The sequence below is a fragment of the Tachysurus fulvidraco genome, chromosome 17 (assembly GCF_022655615.1).
Source record: "Tachysurus fulvidraco isolate hzauxx_2018 chromosome 17, HZAU_PFXX_2.0, whole genome shotgun sequence".
NCBI classification, from domain to species: domain Eukaryota; kingdom Metazoa; phylum Chordata; class Actinopteri; order Siluriformes; family Bagridae; genus Tachysurus; species Tachysurus fulvidraco.
The window spans coordinates 7038085-7057607 of record NC_062534.1 but is presented as its reverse complement, the minus strand read 5'-3'; the positions used below and the strand labels follow the sequence as shown (position 1 = coordinate 7057607).

The window sequence follows — 19523 nt, the reverse complement described above, 5'->3', positions numbered from 1 at the left end:
TTTAAGTTATTTGAAAATACTTATGATTTCTCTGAAGAAAAACGTTTAGTGTAGTTCAAAGTAAGCACAAACAAATTTCTCAGTTTCTCACTGATCAAAAATAAATTCCCTCCAAGTACCGGTATTTATGTTCTAGTGTTGGAAAGTTCATTAAAACGATACAATAATTTGTTTTTATATTATAAATCCAACATATTGTAAAATATGCTGCAAAGAATGCTAGGTAAAATCATCTTGAATAAAATGCGTGGTAAATTAATATTCTTATTTCTAAATATTTCATAAATATTTCTTATCATGTGATAAGTGAAATATATTGTTAGATTATTAATATTATTAGAACATTTTAAGTTTCACATTTTCTTATTCTATTGGTAGATCATTCTGCTTTATACTATTGTCTTGAAATAGGTTTAATAATTATATATTTGGGTTATTGTAATCTTATCATAGGAAAAGCTGGATACGTATGACTAGATTACATACATGATAATTTGCTAAGATATCATTTTTGCTCTGTGCTGCATATAATAAATAGTTATGTATAGAATTCAGTAACTACCCTTTGACTTGGATTTAGGATTTTACATTTCATTTGATGATAAATACAGAGAAATGTGAGCATTCTTGTTCATGGTAAGTTTGTGTGGTTGAGTATTGCTGTGTTAGTTTTAAACACTTTAGGTTCAGCGTCATAAATAAATATCAGCATTATTTTGATTTAATCCAGTATCATATAAACAGCTGAAGCTGATGTAATTTTCATTTGGTTGTTGATTATGTTTTGGTCTAGATTTTTTTCACACTATAAAAAAACATTCAACAATTCGGTGATTTAATAAGGATTTAAACACATTTAATCAGTCGACATTGGCTTCTGCCTTTTTTGAGAACAGACAGAGTGATCATTTGTCCAAAAATTGAATAAATAATGAATACATAAATACCAGAATGTTAAACTGCTGTCTAGCTACAATGTTGATTTGGCTGATATATCACAATTTACCTTTTTTTTTTTTTTTTTGGATACATGTTGTGTGTTTCTTGTGGCAGATTTTATGATGGAACCGCACTCTATGTCACTGGTTTAGAGGAAAGCAGGCCACGACTGTAAAGTATGTTATCATTGGCTTCTGCTTTGCCTAGGATGCCCTCTTGTGTCTGTAAAGGGGAATTATGTTGATTGATGGTATAACCTGAATACTCTCATACACACGCAATAGGTTTATATTTTGATTTGACAGTTTAATAAGGACTTGATAAGGACATGATTCATTTTCTGTTGAACACACCGGTGTCCATATTTGAGCTGATTTTATGATGAAACTTTGCATTTGTTTTTTTTTTTCTCCCTCATGTCTTATCTGCTATAGATTTGGCTGCAGTGATAGTGTATTTGATGACCCTGAGTAAGTCGTTTTTTATACCAAGTCGTTTATCACACACTTTTGAGTCGTTTATCTGTGTGCATTCACTTATTTGAAGCCTTGTGCTTGCATGCGCTTGAGTCAGCTCACTAAAAGCAGCATAAACACAACTGGCTAACGGTACAGGAGCTGTGAACACACTGCACTGGGCTCTGAATGCTTCAGTGTGGCAGTGAGAGCAGTGGCACACATCTTCATACAGGTATAATTAATGTTTTTACTGATTCAAGTGTTTAACACTGTGGCCGGGTTGCTAATGACTCTGATGATACAAAATGTTCAATGCTCTACTGGACTACTGACAAAAATCAGATTCAATCTGATATGCAATTAAAGTGTAAAGGTGCAGTAAGTATTTCTAAGGGATTATTTCCATATTCATTTTCTTTACACAAGCCTGAAGCTAGCATTATTAGTAGTAGTAGTAGTAGTAGTAATAATAATAATAATAATAATGATAATAATCATATTTTATTATTATTATTATTATTAATCTTTTCTAATTGCAACTTTAAGTAATAAAATTACATAAAGGATTTAAAATATTATTCAATTATTTAATTACATTTTCAATGGTGATCAGTCCTCGTAGATATGAAAATCAGATCCTTTTTTCCATACTTCATGGCTTCCACTCAAAATATTAATCAGCACTGGGGTTTTGCTCAATATGACTTTTATTGTTTGAGTACCCTGAAAACAATACTCACCTGCGATTCGTGGTCAGGGTCGGAATACCGTTCTCAGCCACGAGACCAGTCATTTATACCCCAATGTTTTCATGGTCTCATAGAATAAGATCTGATATATTTCTCATTGAAGGCCAGTCAAGACTCAATGTGCCAAGCTCTTAACCACAAACGTCTCTACTCTTTCTCAATATAAATCCTGATGGTTGGTAAATGCTTGCTTTTTTCTCACTAATGATCTTCCTGCATCTGACTCCAGCTTGAGTGACTTGACAACAATTTATATTAACTTTAATGATACGTACTTTATTGCTTCTCCATTTGAATGTATCTTTGTGGCGTTTGCATTCTTTTGGGTTGTTTTCCTGCATTATGTGTAAAACTGCATGACCTGGGCACATGGGTATCACAATGGCCTTGCACATGCTTGTCAACGTAATTCATCAAAATGGAATGAATCTCTATAGACACAAATGAATCGTTTTGTAACGCATTCTGTCTTCATTTTAGGAGTGTGAGTATGATTGACGTGAGGACTGAGGATGACGGCCTGCTCTCTCCTCACAGTCAGGTTCGACACGAGCTGATGCACGGCCAGTATAACAGGATAAAGGAGGAGGACAGCCAGTGGCAGGATGTGAGTGTTCCAGAGTAAAACTGACTGACCATGGCTTTGTAGATGCTGAACATCAGAAAGAAACCTGATTGAACTTGTTCAGATCTTCTAGAGAAGATATAGATATCAGGACTCAAACATATTTATAGTCCTCTGTCAGCTTCATCAAGTAGTGAAGTTGGCAAGACCTCATCAACACATGCTACGTTACTAATATCCGACAAAATTTTTAGTCATTGTAATCAAGATGATACAGATTTAAAAACTTATTTTGAAATATTTCAAATTATTTCCTTCAGTCATAGTGACACAGGAGTCCGGTATACTAGACCGAAGGTTTTACAGGTCTCAGAATGAAAAGTAAAACAGCTATGAGCTATTATATTGCCAGCAAAACATAGAAATATAACAGTAATGTAATAACAATAAAATTTTAATTAGTAATAATAGTAATAATAATAATAGCAATAATTGTATGATCCATTAAAGTGATTGTTATGTTTTGTGTGCAAAGCTAGATTTGAAAAGAATCCTTGAATTATATACGGATATAATAAGAGCTATATACAGTACAAAATGTAAATGCATTTGTGTGTATTTAGGACCTGGCACGGTGGAAGAGTCGCAGGAGAAGTGTGTCTCAAGACCTGATAAAGAAAGAGGAAGAGAGAAAGACGGTGGAAAGACTGCTGGGCCGAGTTGAAGGCACGCAGAGGCGGAAGAGCTTTAAGACCTACAGGGAGATAGTGGAAGACAAGTACATCTTTTCTTTTGCATGTTGTTTATTTATTTATTTGCAGTCATTGTAGTTTTAGTCATTGTTGTTGATGGAGTGACTCACATTCTGCTGTTATCGATGGTCACTTACAGATGCTTTATAGACTTAGACTTCCTAAAAACAGTAATACACAATCTCACCTGGATACTATAAACTTGTACCTAAGAACTGCTGCTGTAGTCAACGAGACTGTTCCGAGCTCAGGACACTTATTTACAATATGCTCATACTGACTATCCATTCATCAAACTTAGACTATTTCTTCTCAATGCTTCTTCCTGATATCATTTCAGGGAGATTTTCCTTGCCAATATCACCTCTGGATTTCTCCTTATGGATCTAATTGTATGCACTGGTATTGGGATTATAAACAGAGTACTGTAGCTCTGAAACTCTCTCAAACTCTGAAGTGACATGGTCAAAAGAACAGTATAAAACTGACTGTAGAACGGATTGTAGTTTTATTTAAGTCATGAAGATAAAGCAGAAAACCCTAAACCCAGCTTGTGGTACTTTTTGGCTTCTTATATCTTATTCTAGTTTTCTATTTCTCTCTCTCTCTCTTTCTCTCTCTCTCTCTCGCTCGCGCCCTCTCTTCCTCTGTAAGGGAGCGTCGTGAGCGAGAACTTCATGAGACTTACCTGAAAGCTCGAACTCCAGAGGAGGCAGCTGCTGTACTACATCACTACGCCCAGCGCTTCAGTATCAGCGAAACAGTGCTGGAGCACCTCAAACTACCCCGTGTTCTCGAGCGTAGTATCTCTGCTGACCCCACGCACTCTATATCTTCCTCCAATGACCCCGTCTTCACCTCTTCTTCCTCCTCATCCTCCAATCCACTGCAGTACCTTCGTCAGCAATCCCTGCCTGCACAAAAGTTCACCACAACTGTGGAGGCCCAGGTGGCAGGATACAGGGCAGATCATGTGGCTGTGGGACGGGAAGGAGGAGGTTCAGGGGCAACTCTTTCAAGCAGGAACATCCCATTACTTAGTGCCAAAACTTTCAGCCATGACAGAGCAGCCAAGGTACAGTTAGAAAGGTTTACAAACAATTGCTGTGTACCTGGGGGGAAAAAGGAGCATATCACATGTTTAATAGAGTAGATCAATATAAATGGATGAACAAATTCTTAATCTAATATAAAATGAATGTACATGTATATTTTCTTTTTTTCTCCTTCTACTACTTTTTCTTCTTCTTCTTCTCAATATAATAATAATGATGTATTGTCATTATCTGCAGCAGAAATTTTTAAGCGTTTAAAAAATTAAGTGGACTGCTTAGGTTAAGATGTTTTTGAATAGAGTTAAAGGAGAGTTCTTCTGACAATAAACAAGCTCTCGTCGCTCTCTGGTGGATGGAATGTATGGTGTATAGTGTGGGAGCCGACTGAATAGTTGGCAGTGTTCACTGTTGTGTGCCTGACTGTGTGCAAGTGTGTGGGCTCTCACTGTGTGAAGTGGCTCCACTAGGACAAAAACGATTTGCGTAGATCAGTCCTAGTGAAATACCCCATTCAGCATTGATGATGTCTACAGTTACAACCTCCACACACAGGACGGGAATTTATTTGAACACATTCTTCTGTTCTAAGCACATCGACTGGCTAATACGTTTGACTTGAACACGGTGAATGTTAAAATGGATATATTTCTCTCGCTCTAAGTACTTGAGTTTTTTTTCTATAAAGTCTGTTTCTTTCTCTCTTTTCCAGCGGGATGAAATGGAGCGAGTTAATGGAGAAACGGACAACGACCACAATCCCGAAGACAAGCAAGAATGGGGGAATAAAACAGAAAGGAAAAATGATGCTGAAAAAGAGCACACTGGAGATTTGTCTTCTTTGCTGTTTTATCCATCTCCTTCCCAGAACGTTGACTCTGACATTACAGAAATAGAGGCGTCGAGCTGTCTGTCCTCAGACAAACAAGCAGTCTCACACACGCCCGCACACACTCTGGACGTAGACACAGCAGACTCCGAGTCAGTAGAGGAGAGTAGCTTGGTGCCAGGATCTGAGAGACAGGAAAAAGAGGACACACAGCAAGAAGAAACATTTAGTCGGCCCACCTTCTTACCTATGGTCTGTACACACACTGTTATTGTCTTTTATGCTATATGCTTGGGTTTTCTGGCCTTCTGAGTTCTACAGTTTATTACAGTGCCTTTGATAAGTATTCATTCTACTTGAACTTTTCCCTGTTTTATAGTATTACAATCAGGGACAGAATTGTACTTGTATGTATGACATAAATCTACAGTAAATAGACCATATGTGGAAATTAATATTAGTGACAAGCTTATTTGCAAGAAAGACACATAAATATTACAGCCAGTTACCATCAGAAGTCACATATACTGTATGTGGTGAATACTTTAGAGCCCTAAATTTGCTGAATACTAAGAATTAGTAACAGAATACTAAATTCTACATATAAATATTAATAGTATTGTTTGGCTGGTTATTTTTAGCAGTCACAGCCTGAAGAAGAGGCAGTTCCTCTAGTCGAGGGTATACCTTCAACACAAAAACAAAAGGAGCACCAAGCAGAAGGTCTGTTACTGTGATAGGAAATATTCTAGTCCAGGTTGTCTCGACATTGTTTTTCTTATATTTTCTCATTTGCTTTTCATGTATAGAGAATGAGAGCTGTCCAGAAGAGCCTCCAGTGGAGACCACTGACTCCGTAGCAGTCAGTCCAACTCAACTCGGCCCACAAGCCTCAACTCTCATAAACACTACTGATAACCAGGTTTGTGCCTACATAACAAACACATAGTTTAGAATGATTAATGATACAGCATTGGTAGTATAATGCTGTGGTAGAACTGCAAAAGAACATTGCAAGATTAGTTGGAAAATTTCAAAACTAAACAACAACATGCCTTTGGATATTTAGCTTAGCAGCTCTGCATCTTAACACCAGTATGCTAAAATATACTACAAAATATGCCTTAAGAGCTGTCTTGTTTTTAATAATAGATGAGATAGATGATAGATGAGTCGACTGACGTTTGTGGTTTAAATGATTCCATGTTAACTGACATTCTCTGGAAGCTCCGTCCCCTTCTTCCCATCTCAGGAGTTATCTTTTATTCTGTGTTTGTGGTGCTTAAGAGATCCACTGATTGATTTTTTTCAAGTTAAATGGAGAATGTTTTGAGATCACACGTGTTTAGCTGAAAAAGGTCAACAATGTTTGAAAAATGAAATATGGAATAAGCCTACAACAAAGTGAGTTGTCACTTTGCAAATACTGTTAATGCTAAGGATAATTGAACATTGATTAAAAATGCTGTTTGTTTGCACTGTAAGACAACACTAAGGGGCAGAAGCTTTTTTAAACTGGGAAGGAGGCTGCAGACGGAAAAGTTTTAAAACATCTGGTTTAATTCATTGTATATCTTTTTACATTTTCAGGCCTTGGTTTATTAAGATCCCAAATAACCAGTACAAATTTACGCGTGCAAATAAGTTGATAATTTGTGCACGCAGTTAGTGGGTGTCTTGTGGGTGATTTACAAAGAAGACTTGGGTAAATGACATGCAAAGTAGTGGGAGGAAAAACAGTGGGAAGAAACAATATAAAAATGAGGTTATTGTGTGTGCTAATTATTCTCAAGAGCTGCGGGATGTTACAGAGAGACTCCCAGAAGAGTGAAACTTAAACTCTAGTATAATCATGATTAAAGGCAATCAGACATGTTTTTTTATTATAAAAATGTACACATATATTTAAAAACAGCAACGCACTGCATAATTATGTTTAAATAGTCTACAGTTATATTACTGTACCTTCTGTGTTAGTACTTAACTTTCACTTAGGTGAAAAGTTATATCATGCTAACTACCATATCATGCGACAGTCAATTACACATCTGAACTTAAACTGCCTCTAAATTGATATAGTGTGCTGAACAACTCAGATTCTCAATTAGATACTTTTTGAATATGGTTGCTCTGTGTGTGCTTAACAGCATTACAGAAATATCAGTATAGAATATTGGTACATTTTCAGTGAGATCATTAAAGAAACTTGTTCTGTTATTAAAAGGAGAAGAATGAAATGTGAGTCAGCTTACATGCTTGACTAAAAGAGTCAACTTAAGGTTTACTTGGGGGAAGTCGTGGCCTAATGGTTAGAGAGTTTGACTCCTAACCCTAAGGTTGTGGGTTCGAGTCTCGGGCCGGCAATACCACGACTGAGGTGCCCTTGAGCAAGGCGCCAAACCCCACCAACTGCTCCCCGGGCGCCGCAGCATAAATGGCTGCCCACTGCTCCGGGTGTGTGTTCACGTTGTGTGTGTTTTCACTGCTGTGTGTGTGCACTTTGGATGGGTTAAATGCAGAGAACGAATTCTGAGTATGGGTCACCGTACTTAGCTGTATGTCACGTCACTTTGTCACTAATGACGCATCACTGCAGGGTATCTCTTTAAAAAAATCTTTAAAAAAAAAACAACAAACCTCTTCTTTGAACCCTTGTATCCACTCCAAAAGAAAAAAAGAAATAAAGAAAGAAATAAAGAAAGAAATAAATCTGCACTTACTCTACCTCTGCTCTTTACTCATCTAGCACTCAATTAAAAATCTTGTACTAGTTGTATTGTCCCTGCCTTGCTTCAGTTTCCTCATTTGTAAGTTGCTTTGGATTGAAAGTGTCTGCTAAATGAGAAAAGTAAAATGTAAAGTAGTTATTTATATACAGTAATATGTTTTGTGTAATGTGCTTTATGTTCTAGGCCAGTAAACCAATCCTGGAACCCTCAGATAGAAGTGCAAACCCACCAGCCCCATCCAGTCTAGAACACACAACACCCAAATTTGTCCCTGGACTCCCTGTAACAGGTAAATCGCTGCAAATGACTACAGCGTGTATCCGCTGCTTTTCTTTACACCTGTTTAAAGGTTGCAAGGTTGCAACTGTTTAAAGCAGTGGCTCACACATCCTCTCCTTTCTCCCTGACTCTGGCTCATTGTGTAGAGCTGGCCAACAGTGCCCAGCTAGCAAGGTTGTCTAGTAACCCTAAGTTACGCTGGGACTTCTTCACTTCACCAGGTAAAATGATTGGCTAAGCTTTGCCCTGCCCCATGATGTGGAGTTTTATCACTAGGCTTTCATTGGCTAAAAACCACTGTATGTCCTGTTGCTCTAACCACACTGACTGTTTGTTGGTTTTACGCTCTGTATTGTTATGTCTATGTCTTGAGTGAGACACAATTTTGTGTTCCCAAAACATTTCCTCAAACCTTCAAGATTTTAATGTCTGGCAACTTTGTCATTTTACTGATTTAAACTATACTATGTATATTTTATTTCTATTTACTGACTTAAACATGACCGGGCTACTGTTGTAATTAATAATAAAATAATTATTTAATTAATATTATTAAAAATAACACACTACACATTTTTCCAAAAATGTAATCATTGATTATAAATAAACTTTAATCAGTCATGTAACTAATAAAAGAAGAAATAATTCATTTAAGAACTTCTGCTAGTTTCATGTCTACTCAGGATTTAACACCATACTAATCATAAATTAATATTTTATATTTATAAATAATTTAATATTCAAAGTAAGTATACATGTACTGGTGTATAATTAAGTCATTATCCATCTACTTATGTATAATTGTTATAACATTCTTGGACATTATCTAGCAAGGTAAGGAAAAATTCTGATTTCTGGAGCAGTCAAACTGTATTTGTTGCCATTTGTTATTATTTGCTCTGAAGACTTTTCTTCACTACAGAAATTTGTGACAGCATAAAACCAGCATTAAGGCAGATCATTTGGCAACTCTTAAACAACTCTTTTAGGCAGGTCTTTAAGGTGGGTCTTTAAGGCATGTCATTAAAGCTGGTCTTTACTGCAACTCTTTTAGGCAGGTTTTTTTGGCAGGGTTTTGAGGCGGGTCTTTAAGGCAGGTCTTTTAGGAAGATCTTTTAGGCAGGTCATTAAGAAAGGTCATTAAGGCAGGTCATTAAAGCTGGTCTATACTGCAACTCTTTTAGGCAGGTCTTTTTGGCAGGGTTTTGAGGCAGGTCTTTAAGGCAGGTCTTTTAGGCAGGTCTTTTTGGCAGGGTTTTATGGCAGGTCTTTAAGGCAGGTCTTTTAGGCAGGTCTTTTTGGCAGGGTTTTGAGGCAGGTCTTTAAGGCAGGTCTTTTAGGCAGGGTTTTGAGGCGGGTCTTTAAGGCAGGTCTTTTAGGAAGATCTTTTAGGCAGGTCATTAAGAAAGGTCATTAAGGCAGGTCATTAAAGCTAGTCTTTAAATCAGGTTTTTAATCAACTCTTGGTTTTTAATCAACTCTAAGGCAAGTCTTTAAGTCAGGTCTTCATGTCTGGTCTTTAAGGCAGGTCTTTTTCGGCAACTCTTTTAGGCAGGTCATTAAAGCTGGTCTTCAAGGCAGGTCTCTATGGCAGCTTTTTAAGGCAAGTCTTTAAGACGGGTCTGTGGAGCTCCTCACCTCACTGCAGACCCAGTGATGACAGACAGTAGACAACAAACTAGTGAACAAACTGTGAACTGTGAACAAACGCAACTACCATCTAAATAAATCATTTGGATACACTTAATAACTCACTGTAATTATTCAGTGTTCATCAAGTCATTCTTTATTTTTTTATTTTTTGAGTAATTTTATTTTCTCTGTTTAAATGAATTGCATATTTTAAGACTTTTGTTTTATTTTTCTGCAGAACCTGTCGAGAAACATCATGGAAATGTAAGTAACATTATGATGGCCATCTCTACTCTTTCCTCATTGTAGATGACTTTTCTTGCTATTTCTTCTCTGGTATTGAAAAAACAAATATGTTTGTAATTAGCAGTATACAGAAACACTTAAACTTTCAATAGGAATATAAATTGAAGATAAACTATAGCATTATTCAATAAAATAATCAACAGGATAATGGGTTTTCATTTCCTGTACCATAAAATATTAGGCTTACTGACCAGAAGAGGTTATAGCAGGAGCTGTCTGAACTGTCATTTCTTTTTCCTTTACGTGGATTCTTTTCTTTATGTAGAGTAGGGACAGTCTTGGCTTGGGAGTAGTTTTAGACCAACTCTGTCTGTCCCCTCCATTCCTTCCCGTTCCATATGGTGTGTATGTGTGTGCATGTGTGTGGACTCGATTATGTGTGGATGTGAACACGGTACGATCAGGTGGCTCCTATGGGTTTGAATCTGGTGAAGCGGGGTGAGCACTTTTCATGGGATCCCGAAGAAGAGCGAAAACGGCAAGAAAAATGGCAGCAAGAGCAGGAACGCATGCTTCAGGTACAACAGCTTTGCTATCCAGAGCCCCTGCTTCGGCCAGATGCATGGTGGAGCTCTGAAGGCAAGCAGGCTGCAAAAAGCAACAGCAGCATTTGCTAAAGCATGTTTTCCTCCAGAGTCTACTAATTATTTTAATTGTGTGGTGCTTCAGATAGATTTAAATGCTTTGTCTGTGTGTATTTATTTTATGTATAATTATAATTAACACTTTTAAAACACATAGCAAGCTTACTACCATGAAGCATTGCTTAATCACGGTAAAATGCATGTATGTCTTGATCACTTGGATTTACCTGTTGCCTGCATCAGTCATATGTATGAAGAAATCACATTTAGTCTTAATTTAAGTATTAAAACCTTTGTAAGCCGTTCCTAATCACCAATCTTAGAATTAAACTAACTACATGGTATGTTTCAACCTTGAGAGCCCGAGCTATGTTTCAGTTTCTTAACCACTGTGAAAGTCACTGCCACTGCACCTAAAACCTTGATTTCTTAGCTCTACTCCCACTGTTCTGTGTAATTTTAAGGTGATGGATTTGATGTGTTTGGAGCTTGGAAAATTGGAAATTATGCCAGACATTGGGACCTTCAGGGCTGGAGCTTTTTTTTTCCAATATCTTGACTTAAACTCTGCTTGGCTCATGGGCCATGTTGCTTAAGATAAGAAGGTTTGTGTGTGTGTGTATGTGTGTGTGTGTGTGTGTGCGTGTGTGCGTGTTTGTGCACCATTTAAAGCTTATGACACAAAATTTAAATGCACAATCAGGTACATTATGTACAGCCGTTTGGTCCAAGAAAAATATCTGTTATTGTAACATTAGCTTCACACAGTCAGCTACAGAGCTACAGTACAGTGGATACTACAGGACAGAAGAAATATCCTTGTTAATCAAAGCTCACATTACATCAAGGGCATTCCATGTTGTTCTCTTTTACTCAGCTACAAATATTTTCAAGCTTTTTTCCTTCGCCTTTAAAGATATTTTTATTATAAGCCTAACACTGAAACTATTATACAGACAGTTTGTTTCTGCTTATGCAACCCCGTTTAGCACAAGCCCAGATCACATTGATTGATGACTGATTGGTGAGGATTTGCATTGTATAATTTGATGTTGAGAACACGTTATCACACAGTCTGATAATATAATTCAGCCTAAGATTTTATTGGGATCATTTTGTACAGTGTGACAAGTAATAATATTAAAATTATGTTGAAATTTACAACCAACATTAAATGTGCAGTTGTTTTCTGTTATGGATGAGACCGGAGTTCAGAGTAGTTTTAATTTGAAATAATCTAGAAGTAATGTGTGTCATTTCCAAATGATATTACTAGTATATTGTAGTAAATGTAGCCTGTAGTGTGTTGCAAATTAATCAAACATATGATTCAGAAGTTCCCAGAAAGATTGTGCCTTTAAAATATCTACTGATCTTGACTGTCCCTGGGCTGCTGCATCTCTAGCTGTACCACTAGCAATACCCTTTCCTTTATAATCTTCTAAATACATTATTGCTATAACCATATTTTATCCAGTAATTATGTGGAGATTCTACATTAGGAAACTAGGCTATGTGAAGGCATTTTTATTTACTGAGATATGTTTTTCATTCCTTTTGTGTTTGTCTGTTTGAGCAGGAGAAGTACCAGCGTGAGCAGCAGAGGCTGAAGCAGGAGTGGGAGAGAGCCCAGAAGGAAGTGGAGGAGGAAGAGAGAAGATACCACGAAGAGGTAACTCCATACTCCCACACCACTCCATTGCGACTGGCTTCCTGTAGCTGCTTGTATCAGTTTAAAACACTAATGCTTGGCTACAAAGCCAAAAACAGACCTTCACCCACTTACCTCAAAGCACTTATTGCTTAGGCACTACACACCATCTGATTTCTCTTGCACTGCTTAACTGGTCCCACCATCTTTCGGGGTGAAAGGAAGACATGCATCAAGACTCCTCTCTGTTTTGGCACCTGGGTGGTGGAATGAACTTCCACTAGATGTCCGAACAGCTGAGTCACTTGCTGTCTTCAAACGTCTAAAGAACAAACTCTCGCTGAAATAATTAAATTAGCACTTACGTTTTAAAAAAAAATGTATTGTCTGCATGCTTTTCTTAATATATTACCTCCTAACAAAGTTTTTAGACTGATGATATTCTTAGTCTGTGACCTAGTGAACCATTACCAGAATGTATTGATTTATCGAGACTTCAGCGCACTTCTGTCTTCAAAGTCCCTCTGGATAAGGGCATCTGCCAAATGCTGTAAATGTAAATGTAATGGCTGTATTCAGAGTTGGTGACTTGTATATAGTACATACTTTGTATATGGTATTATATATACTCATATTTACAGATGGGCTAATCAGCTGCTAAGTCGATTTTCTTGGGGCTCCATTACATTCTGTGGAAATCATCTGTGTGTAGCTCACTCTTCTGAAACTGCCAGTAAAAGCATCCGCTATGGGTTGTTTCAATAACATCAAGGTCTCCAACAAGAAATTTTTAAAAAAATTTTTTTTTAGAAAATGCAGATTGATGAAGTGAGGTTGTATCTTAAATGTAAACAGAGACTATTTAAAAATGAAATATAAACAATTCATATATTCAATAAGCTTAAAGAAGATAGTGATTTTCATAATGTTATCCATAATAATTCAGTTCTTGAGATAAAAACGATATTACATTACGATTCGCTTTCTCCTATGTCCTTTGTGTTAGGGAAAACTTTCTGTTGACTTTAAAGGTGCTGTACTAATAATTAATGACTTAAGTAATGAATTAATAGTGGCCTTTTGTTAGGCTTTCTGTAGTTTATATGTGTGTATATACTGTACAGTGCAGAACATGAATTGCTCCTTGGTAGTTTCATTAAACTCTCAGACAGTAGTTCTGGACTCCTCTGCTCTTATTTTTCCTCACTCAAGCCAATATAGCACAGCAAAAATGAAGTGAATGTGGCACTGAATACAGTAATAACTTTGTAAATGTCACATTCCTTCACTAAACATTTCTCAACACCATTTTTCATGTAGAGCTTTTTCTAACAGTTTGTGTCTTTATTGTCCTATTGAAGGAGCGTAAGATTCTTGAAGAAACAGTGGCTCCTCTGACGCCCAACTCTCCTCTGCCATCCTCTCCCTGTTATAAGAAATCTGCTCTCACACAGAAAAACATTGTTCATGACTGGGAACACAAGCAAATGCAGTTAGAGAAACAGATGGTAAGGAAAGATGAGAAGATATGTGCATGGAAGATGAGTAGAGATGCTTTGAAGGATACATGAGAGGCTGTATGGGAGGGTGTGTGCAAAATTGCATGGAAAGTGCTTTAGGGGTGGGGGGTGTGTGTAGAAGAATTCATAGGAGACTGGACATGATAGATAATGTATGGGCAATTAATTTTGGGATGCCTGGAAGGAGGATAGGAAGATGAGAGTATGCATGAATATTAAACATACTAATTATTTTCCATTTAGATGGAAACTTTGGAGAATGGGAGGCAAATGGAAAATAGGAGGAAAGAACCAACAAGGACAAAGTAAGAGTGCTCTGTGTCAAAACAGTCAGTCCTGCTAAACAGATGTTGATCTGAACCTACATTAAATCTGTTGGTATGTTTCTTCCTGATAATTTTGGTCAGTCTCTTTGCTTGTGGTCTTGTATTACTGCAGTTCTCCAATGCCAAGCTATGACCAGTTACTGGGCCAGACTAATGGACAACGTGGAGGAGGAGCAGTGGGGCATAACAAGGTTCCTGAACACCCCTATACCAGTCAGGGTAAGTCCAAAAAAATGCACTCATTGCTGCATGAAAGATGTGTGAAACAAGCCAAAAACCATTGCACAATAAAATGTTCTGGGCCTCTAGAAAATGATACTGGAGATAATTGGTCAAATAAATGGTAGAAATATCACTATCACAAAATGTGTACCAAACGTATACCCCCTTGTTACTTAGATACAGTAAATACGGTGTAGGACCCACTTTGCTTTCAGAACAGCCTAGATACATTGTGGCACAGATGTCACAAGGTGTTCCCCAAAGTTCCTCTAACTCCCTGTTGACACAATTGCGTCATGTAATTGCTGCAGATTTGTGCTTCAAATCTCCTTTTCTACCACATCGCAAATGTGCTCTACTGCATCCAGATCTGGTAGCTAATGAAGTACATTGAGCTCAAGGTCATGTTTATGGAAGCAGTTTGAGACAACATTATGAGACATTACCATTCTGGATGTGGCCATTATAATATATAATATAGGTCAGTCAACATTGTGAACATAAAGGGATACTCATGGTCAGCAACAATGCTCAGATAGCAGTCAAGAAATGCTCATACCTCACATTTTACCACTTGGACATGCGCACACAGCTGCTATTTGAGCAGCATTGTTCACATAATTGCTGATGTATCTCATTTTATCTGGAGGATTTAATGCAGTGTCTATTAGAGCAAACATTCCTAGTTTCCAGGTCAAACTGTTTAGTGATTTCATAATCAGTTACGTTAAAAACTCTGACAAGCTGAGACATCTTTCAGTAGATTTGAAGGATAAATCATTAGTGTTAGTGCTCAAGATTCAGTCTAGAATAGTACGCAAGTGTGCTATTTAAAAGATGATGTTCGATTCTTTATTCAGTTATGTACATAATGTTGCATGGAGCTACACTTCCTCCACTATTTATGGCACCACACGGATGCATCAAATGACTGCAGGATACCTTCAGCAGCCATCCTGCATATACTTTGTTAATAGCACAAATAAATCAGCCGTTGCATAATTTTAAGATTTGCATTGCTGCCACATGAATGGATATTTGCTTGAATGAGCAATTAGCCAATGAGTGTATATTCATGAGCATCTGATTTCAAAACAACTTTGTACAGAACATGTTAAAGGCCTTTCTATGCTAATATTTGTGAGCCTTAAAAGATGCTGAAATACTGCCAAAGGAACAACCAAAATAAAATACTGTATATCTCATTTATGTGGTATAGTTTAATACTAATGCTTAGAGTAGTGTATGAATTTGTGACCAATTCAGAACAGTTTTGTCAACACTAGAGGGCAGTGAGCATTAATTCAAGGTTGCAGCTTCTGCAGAAACAGAGTCCATTATATCTTGGTGGAGTCCATGCTCAAATTAATTTAATGTGTGTGTCTTTAAGAGAAGGAAAATCATGAAACAGATTTTTAAAATTTTTCTTGACTTCAGTGAATTATGCTAAAATGTATTCATTATCTTTATGTTGTTACAGAAGGTTCACATATTTTACAGTATGTATTATAAATGATGCATGACTGTGTTTGGAATAGATGCCTCATGGAGCAGCAAGCAGATTCAGCAGCATGCTTCATCACAGCCCTGGCAAAAGGCTGCTCCTCAGGACAGTAACAAAAATATCCAACCAGCGCCTGGTAGTCGTAGAAGGTGTGTGTGCTTGAAGTATTTAGGCTTTTATGTCTTTAAAATGTGTGCATCCACTATCGTGTGAAATACCTTCATCACCACGGATGCTTTTCAGATTCCATTTTCATTGCTAAAGCTGTAAGCATGGAAATCAGTGTGAGTGAGAGTGTGGCTTTTGCTTCTCAGGTCTGGTTCCATTGAAAATGCTGGTGCAAAGTCATCACAGTCAATCTCACACACAGACACACAACCTCCATCACCAAACAGGTACATGGGCACGCTCTCTTTGTCTCATTGCCACGCTTTGTCTTTTCTCAACCACAAGGGGGCAGGCTTTCTCAAGATTTAACATTTTTTTTCTCCAACCACACCCATGTCTTTTTTCTTTTCGTTCTTTTTTTTCTGTGCGGCCATGTAAGTATTGAAACCACTGCAGATGTCTGCTTCATGTGTTAAATTCTAGTGTGTGTGTGTGTGTGTGTGTGTGTGTGTGTGTGTGTGTGTGTGTGTGTGTGTGTGCGTGTGTTTAGATCTGTGAGTGGGAAGAAGCTGTGTTCAAGTTGTGGTCATCCACTTGGTAAAGGAGCAGCAATGATTATTGAGACTCTCAGCCTTTACTTCCACATCCAGTGCTTTAAGGTATGTATACTGTGTGTACCTCTTCCTGTTCTTCCTTTTAAGAGTATAGTGTTACATTAATATACTCTTAAATGAATATAACATTATATTATATAATATTATATAGATTATGTACACTAAGCACTCTTTGTGTCATGTTGTTTTTCCCTCTAACACACATATTCACACACACACACACACACACACACACACACACACACATACATGCATACACAAACTTTTAGTGTGGGGTCTGTAAGGGACAGCTAGGTGACACCTCTACAGGAACAGATGTAAGGATCAGGAACGGTCTGCTCAACTGTCATCAGTGCTACATCCGCTCTCGCTGTGAGTCACTTTTAGACACAAACAGGCATTTTCATATTCTATATATTTCATATAGCTTAACTGAAAATTATCTCTGTCATATTATGTATTCTCTTTTTTTAGCTGCTGGTCAGCCCACCAACTTGTGAGCAGGTATTATGATTTGGGAAAACCTAAACAACCCATCACAGCTTCTAAAAATCATCCAGTGCTTGTTGGGCTATTCGCATCTTCACCCTCACTGAGACCAATGCAAGATTTCCAAGTCAAGGCTAATTTGCTATTTTATATATCTTCTGATAAGTGTGTCAAAAGCCTGGTGCTTTTTTCAAGGAAGAAATAATCAATGTCCACCCAGCTGGTCAATAAAGTTCTGCAAATGGTAGACCTTTTAGAAAACAGATGGGTTTTAAATTAATACAGAACATTCCACTCACGCTCACACTAAAACCAGCACACTATAGATAAAAGTCTGCTGGTAAATCAATGAGATGCCTATCATCATTTTTGGATGTTGAAAAGAATCACAAATCTAACGTCTTTGAATGTTTTATCCATCACTATGTGAAAATATGGTGTATACCATTAAAATCTCTGTGATTGCAATGTTTATCTTGATTATGCAGGATTTACTTGGTGCAGTGGTAATCCAGTCTGTACTAGTTGGGTGCCTATTTATGGAAAATACCATGAAGAAAATGTAAGCCAGTGCAAACTGTTGAAAATACAGAAGAAAAAAACACCAACATTAGCACACCATTTTTTAAAATCCTTCCATGTCAGTAAAAAATGAGGATTTAGAGCTGGTTTATCTAATCTGAATCATGCTTCACCTCTGATGCTGCTCCTCCTTCATCTTCTATCATGGTCTTCATAATGGCGGGAAGCTGGCCATAATTATAGCTGGGAAGCAGACCATAATCGTGGCTGCACCTGATCGATAGACATCCATTTCCCCCTTTGCATTTCCTGGGCTGAAGGGGAAAATTGTCCTCATGTACCAAGTAAAGGTTTCGTAGTTTCGACTGATTAAGTAAAGCTCATGTATACCAACTGCTTTTGTGGTGACAAAAGCAATTACATATGTCTTAAGGTCATTTTAAGATAATTTTGGTTTATTAGTGGAAGGTATATTAATGCATTGAAACAATGTGCCTTAGAATGAATGATTGCACAAAAAGCAGCTTGAGATATCAAATCCAAAGGCCTTTGTCTTTAGACAGGACAAAGTAACATTTTTTGGCCACAGAGAAGGAACATTTAAGAGGGAAATTTAAAAAACAAAATATCTTTTTCTGCTCTCTGCATATTGCAATGTGTAACCCCTGTTCTCTCAAAAATAAAGGTTTCAAGGGTGTACTTTTCCTTTGTCTGGAATGGTAATATAAAGAGCACTGATTTTTTTTTTTTTTTACCTTCAGTAACTTTCAATGGGACACATGAATATATTATGCTTAATAATATCTAATAACACCATATAAAACATAATTTGACTGTTGTAAATTTCATACTCCTTTCCACTTCAAAGATAACATATTAATGTACAAAATAATGTACTTTTGACTGTTCCAACCCAATGACAAGGAAAAGTGAGTTTGGAACCTTTATTTCTAAGAGTATACTTTAGACGTATTTTGTAAACCCGGTGATCTGTATATGAATGAATGAAAAAACACCTGAGGGTTTCTGCACACAAATAGCAACACCAGGCTTATGTTTATTTTAGAAACGGTTTATAATCTGCCTAGACACCACTCCACTAGCAATGCTTAGCATAGCTTTTTCCACGATATGTACCTGAACATAAGGGCAGAAAGCTCAAAAGCTTCAAAAATCAATTAATGTTAAGCTTTTGAGAATTTTGATCACTGAACATTAAATATGCTCTCATAATTTCTTGTATAGTCGGTGTTCTGCGCTTTGGCTCTGGATGTGTAGCTATTAGTCACAACAGGCATAGAGGCTACATACAAAGCAGGTGCAGTTTGATATGGTCTAGGATGAATGACCTACCTTGGAAATGCAATCAAATCTAAGGTATATTTATTGTTATCTTCAAATGTACACTATCCGAACATAGATTACTTTGTTGTTCCAATGCGATGGCTTTACAGTATACTCTATGTTTTTAAATAAAACTCCTTAAAAAGAGTATCTGATTCTGGGTCCGTTTGTTCAGCAGACGTTCAGCAGAGGCTATCAAAATATGTTTGGTGTTATTATAATATTAAATGGAAAACATAGACGTGTGGATTGTTATAGTATCAGAAAAGTTATTCAGGTATTTAAATAGAGTATTTTGTTATGTTTGAATAAGAAAAATAGGTTATCGTATCATTAACCATTTGCTGAT

The 19523-nt window shown here is 37.1% G+C and overlaps 1 protein-coding gene across 11 annotated transcripts in view; it reads left to right on the top strand.

The window, feature by feature from the left end:
- Positions 1-19322, top strand: part of limch1b (LIM and calponin homology domains 1b) — an 85958-nt gene extending 66636 nt beyond the window's left edge. For 3 of the 11 annotated variants that reach the window (XM_047802395.1, XM_047802402.1, XM_047802401.1), the window contains 20 exons: positions 1374-1409; positions 2627-2753; positions 3335-3489; positions 4118-4538; positions 5228-5596; positions 5986-6067; positions 6154-6266; positions 8257-8362; positions 8499-8573; positions 10223-10248; positions 10695-10808; positions 12454-12546; positions 13887-14033; positions 14289-14350; positions 14481-14590; positions 16132-16246; positions 16412-16492; positions 16756-16864; positions 17089-17191; positions 17294-19322. In XM_047802395.1, coding sequence (XP_047658351.1) covers positions 1374-1409; positions 2627-2753; positions 3335-3489; positions 4118-4538; positions 5228-5596; positions 5986-6067; positions 6154-6266; positions 8257-8362; positions 8499-8573; positions 10223-10248; positions 10695-10808; positions 12454-12546; positions 13887-14033; positions 14289-14350; positions 14481-14590; positions 16132-16246; positions 16412-16492; positions 16756-16864; positions 17089-17191; positions 17294-17319 — 2470 coding nt within the window. In that variant the 3' untranslated portion in view covers positions 17320-19322. The remainder of the gene's footprint in view (positions 1-1373; positions 1410-2626; positions 2754-3334; positions 3490-4117; positions 4539-5227; positions 5597-5985; positions 6068-6153; positions 6267-8256; positions 8363-8498; positions 8574-10222; positions 10249-10694; positions 10809-12453; positions 12547-13886; positions 14034-14288; positions 14351-14480; positions 14591-16131; positions 16247-16411; positions 16493-16755; positions 16865-17088; positions 17192-17293) is intronic. The other 8 variants (XM_027154525.2, XM_047802396.1, XM_047802399.1 and 5 more) reach the window with 8 other exon arrangements.
- The last annotated feature ends 201 nt before the right edge of the window (positions 19323-19523 follow it).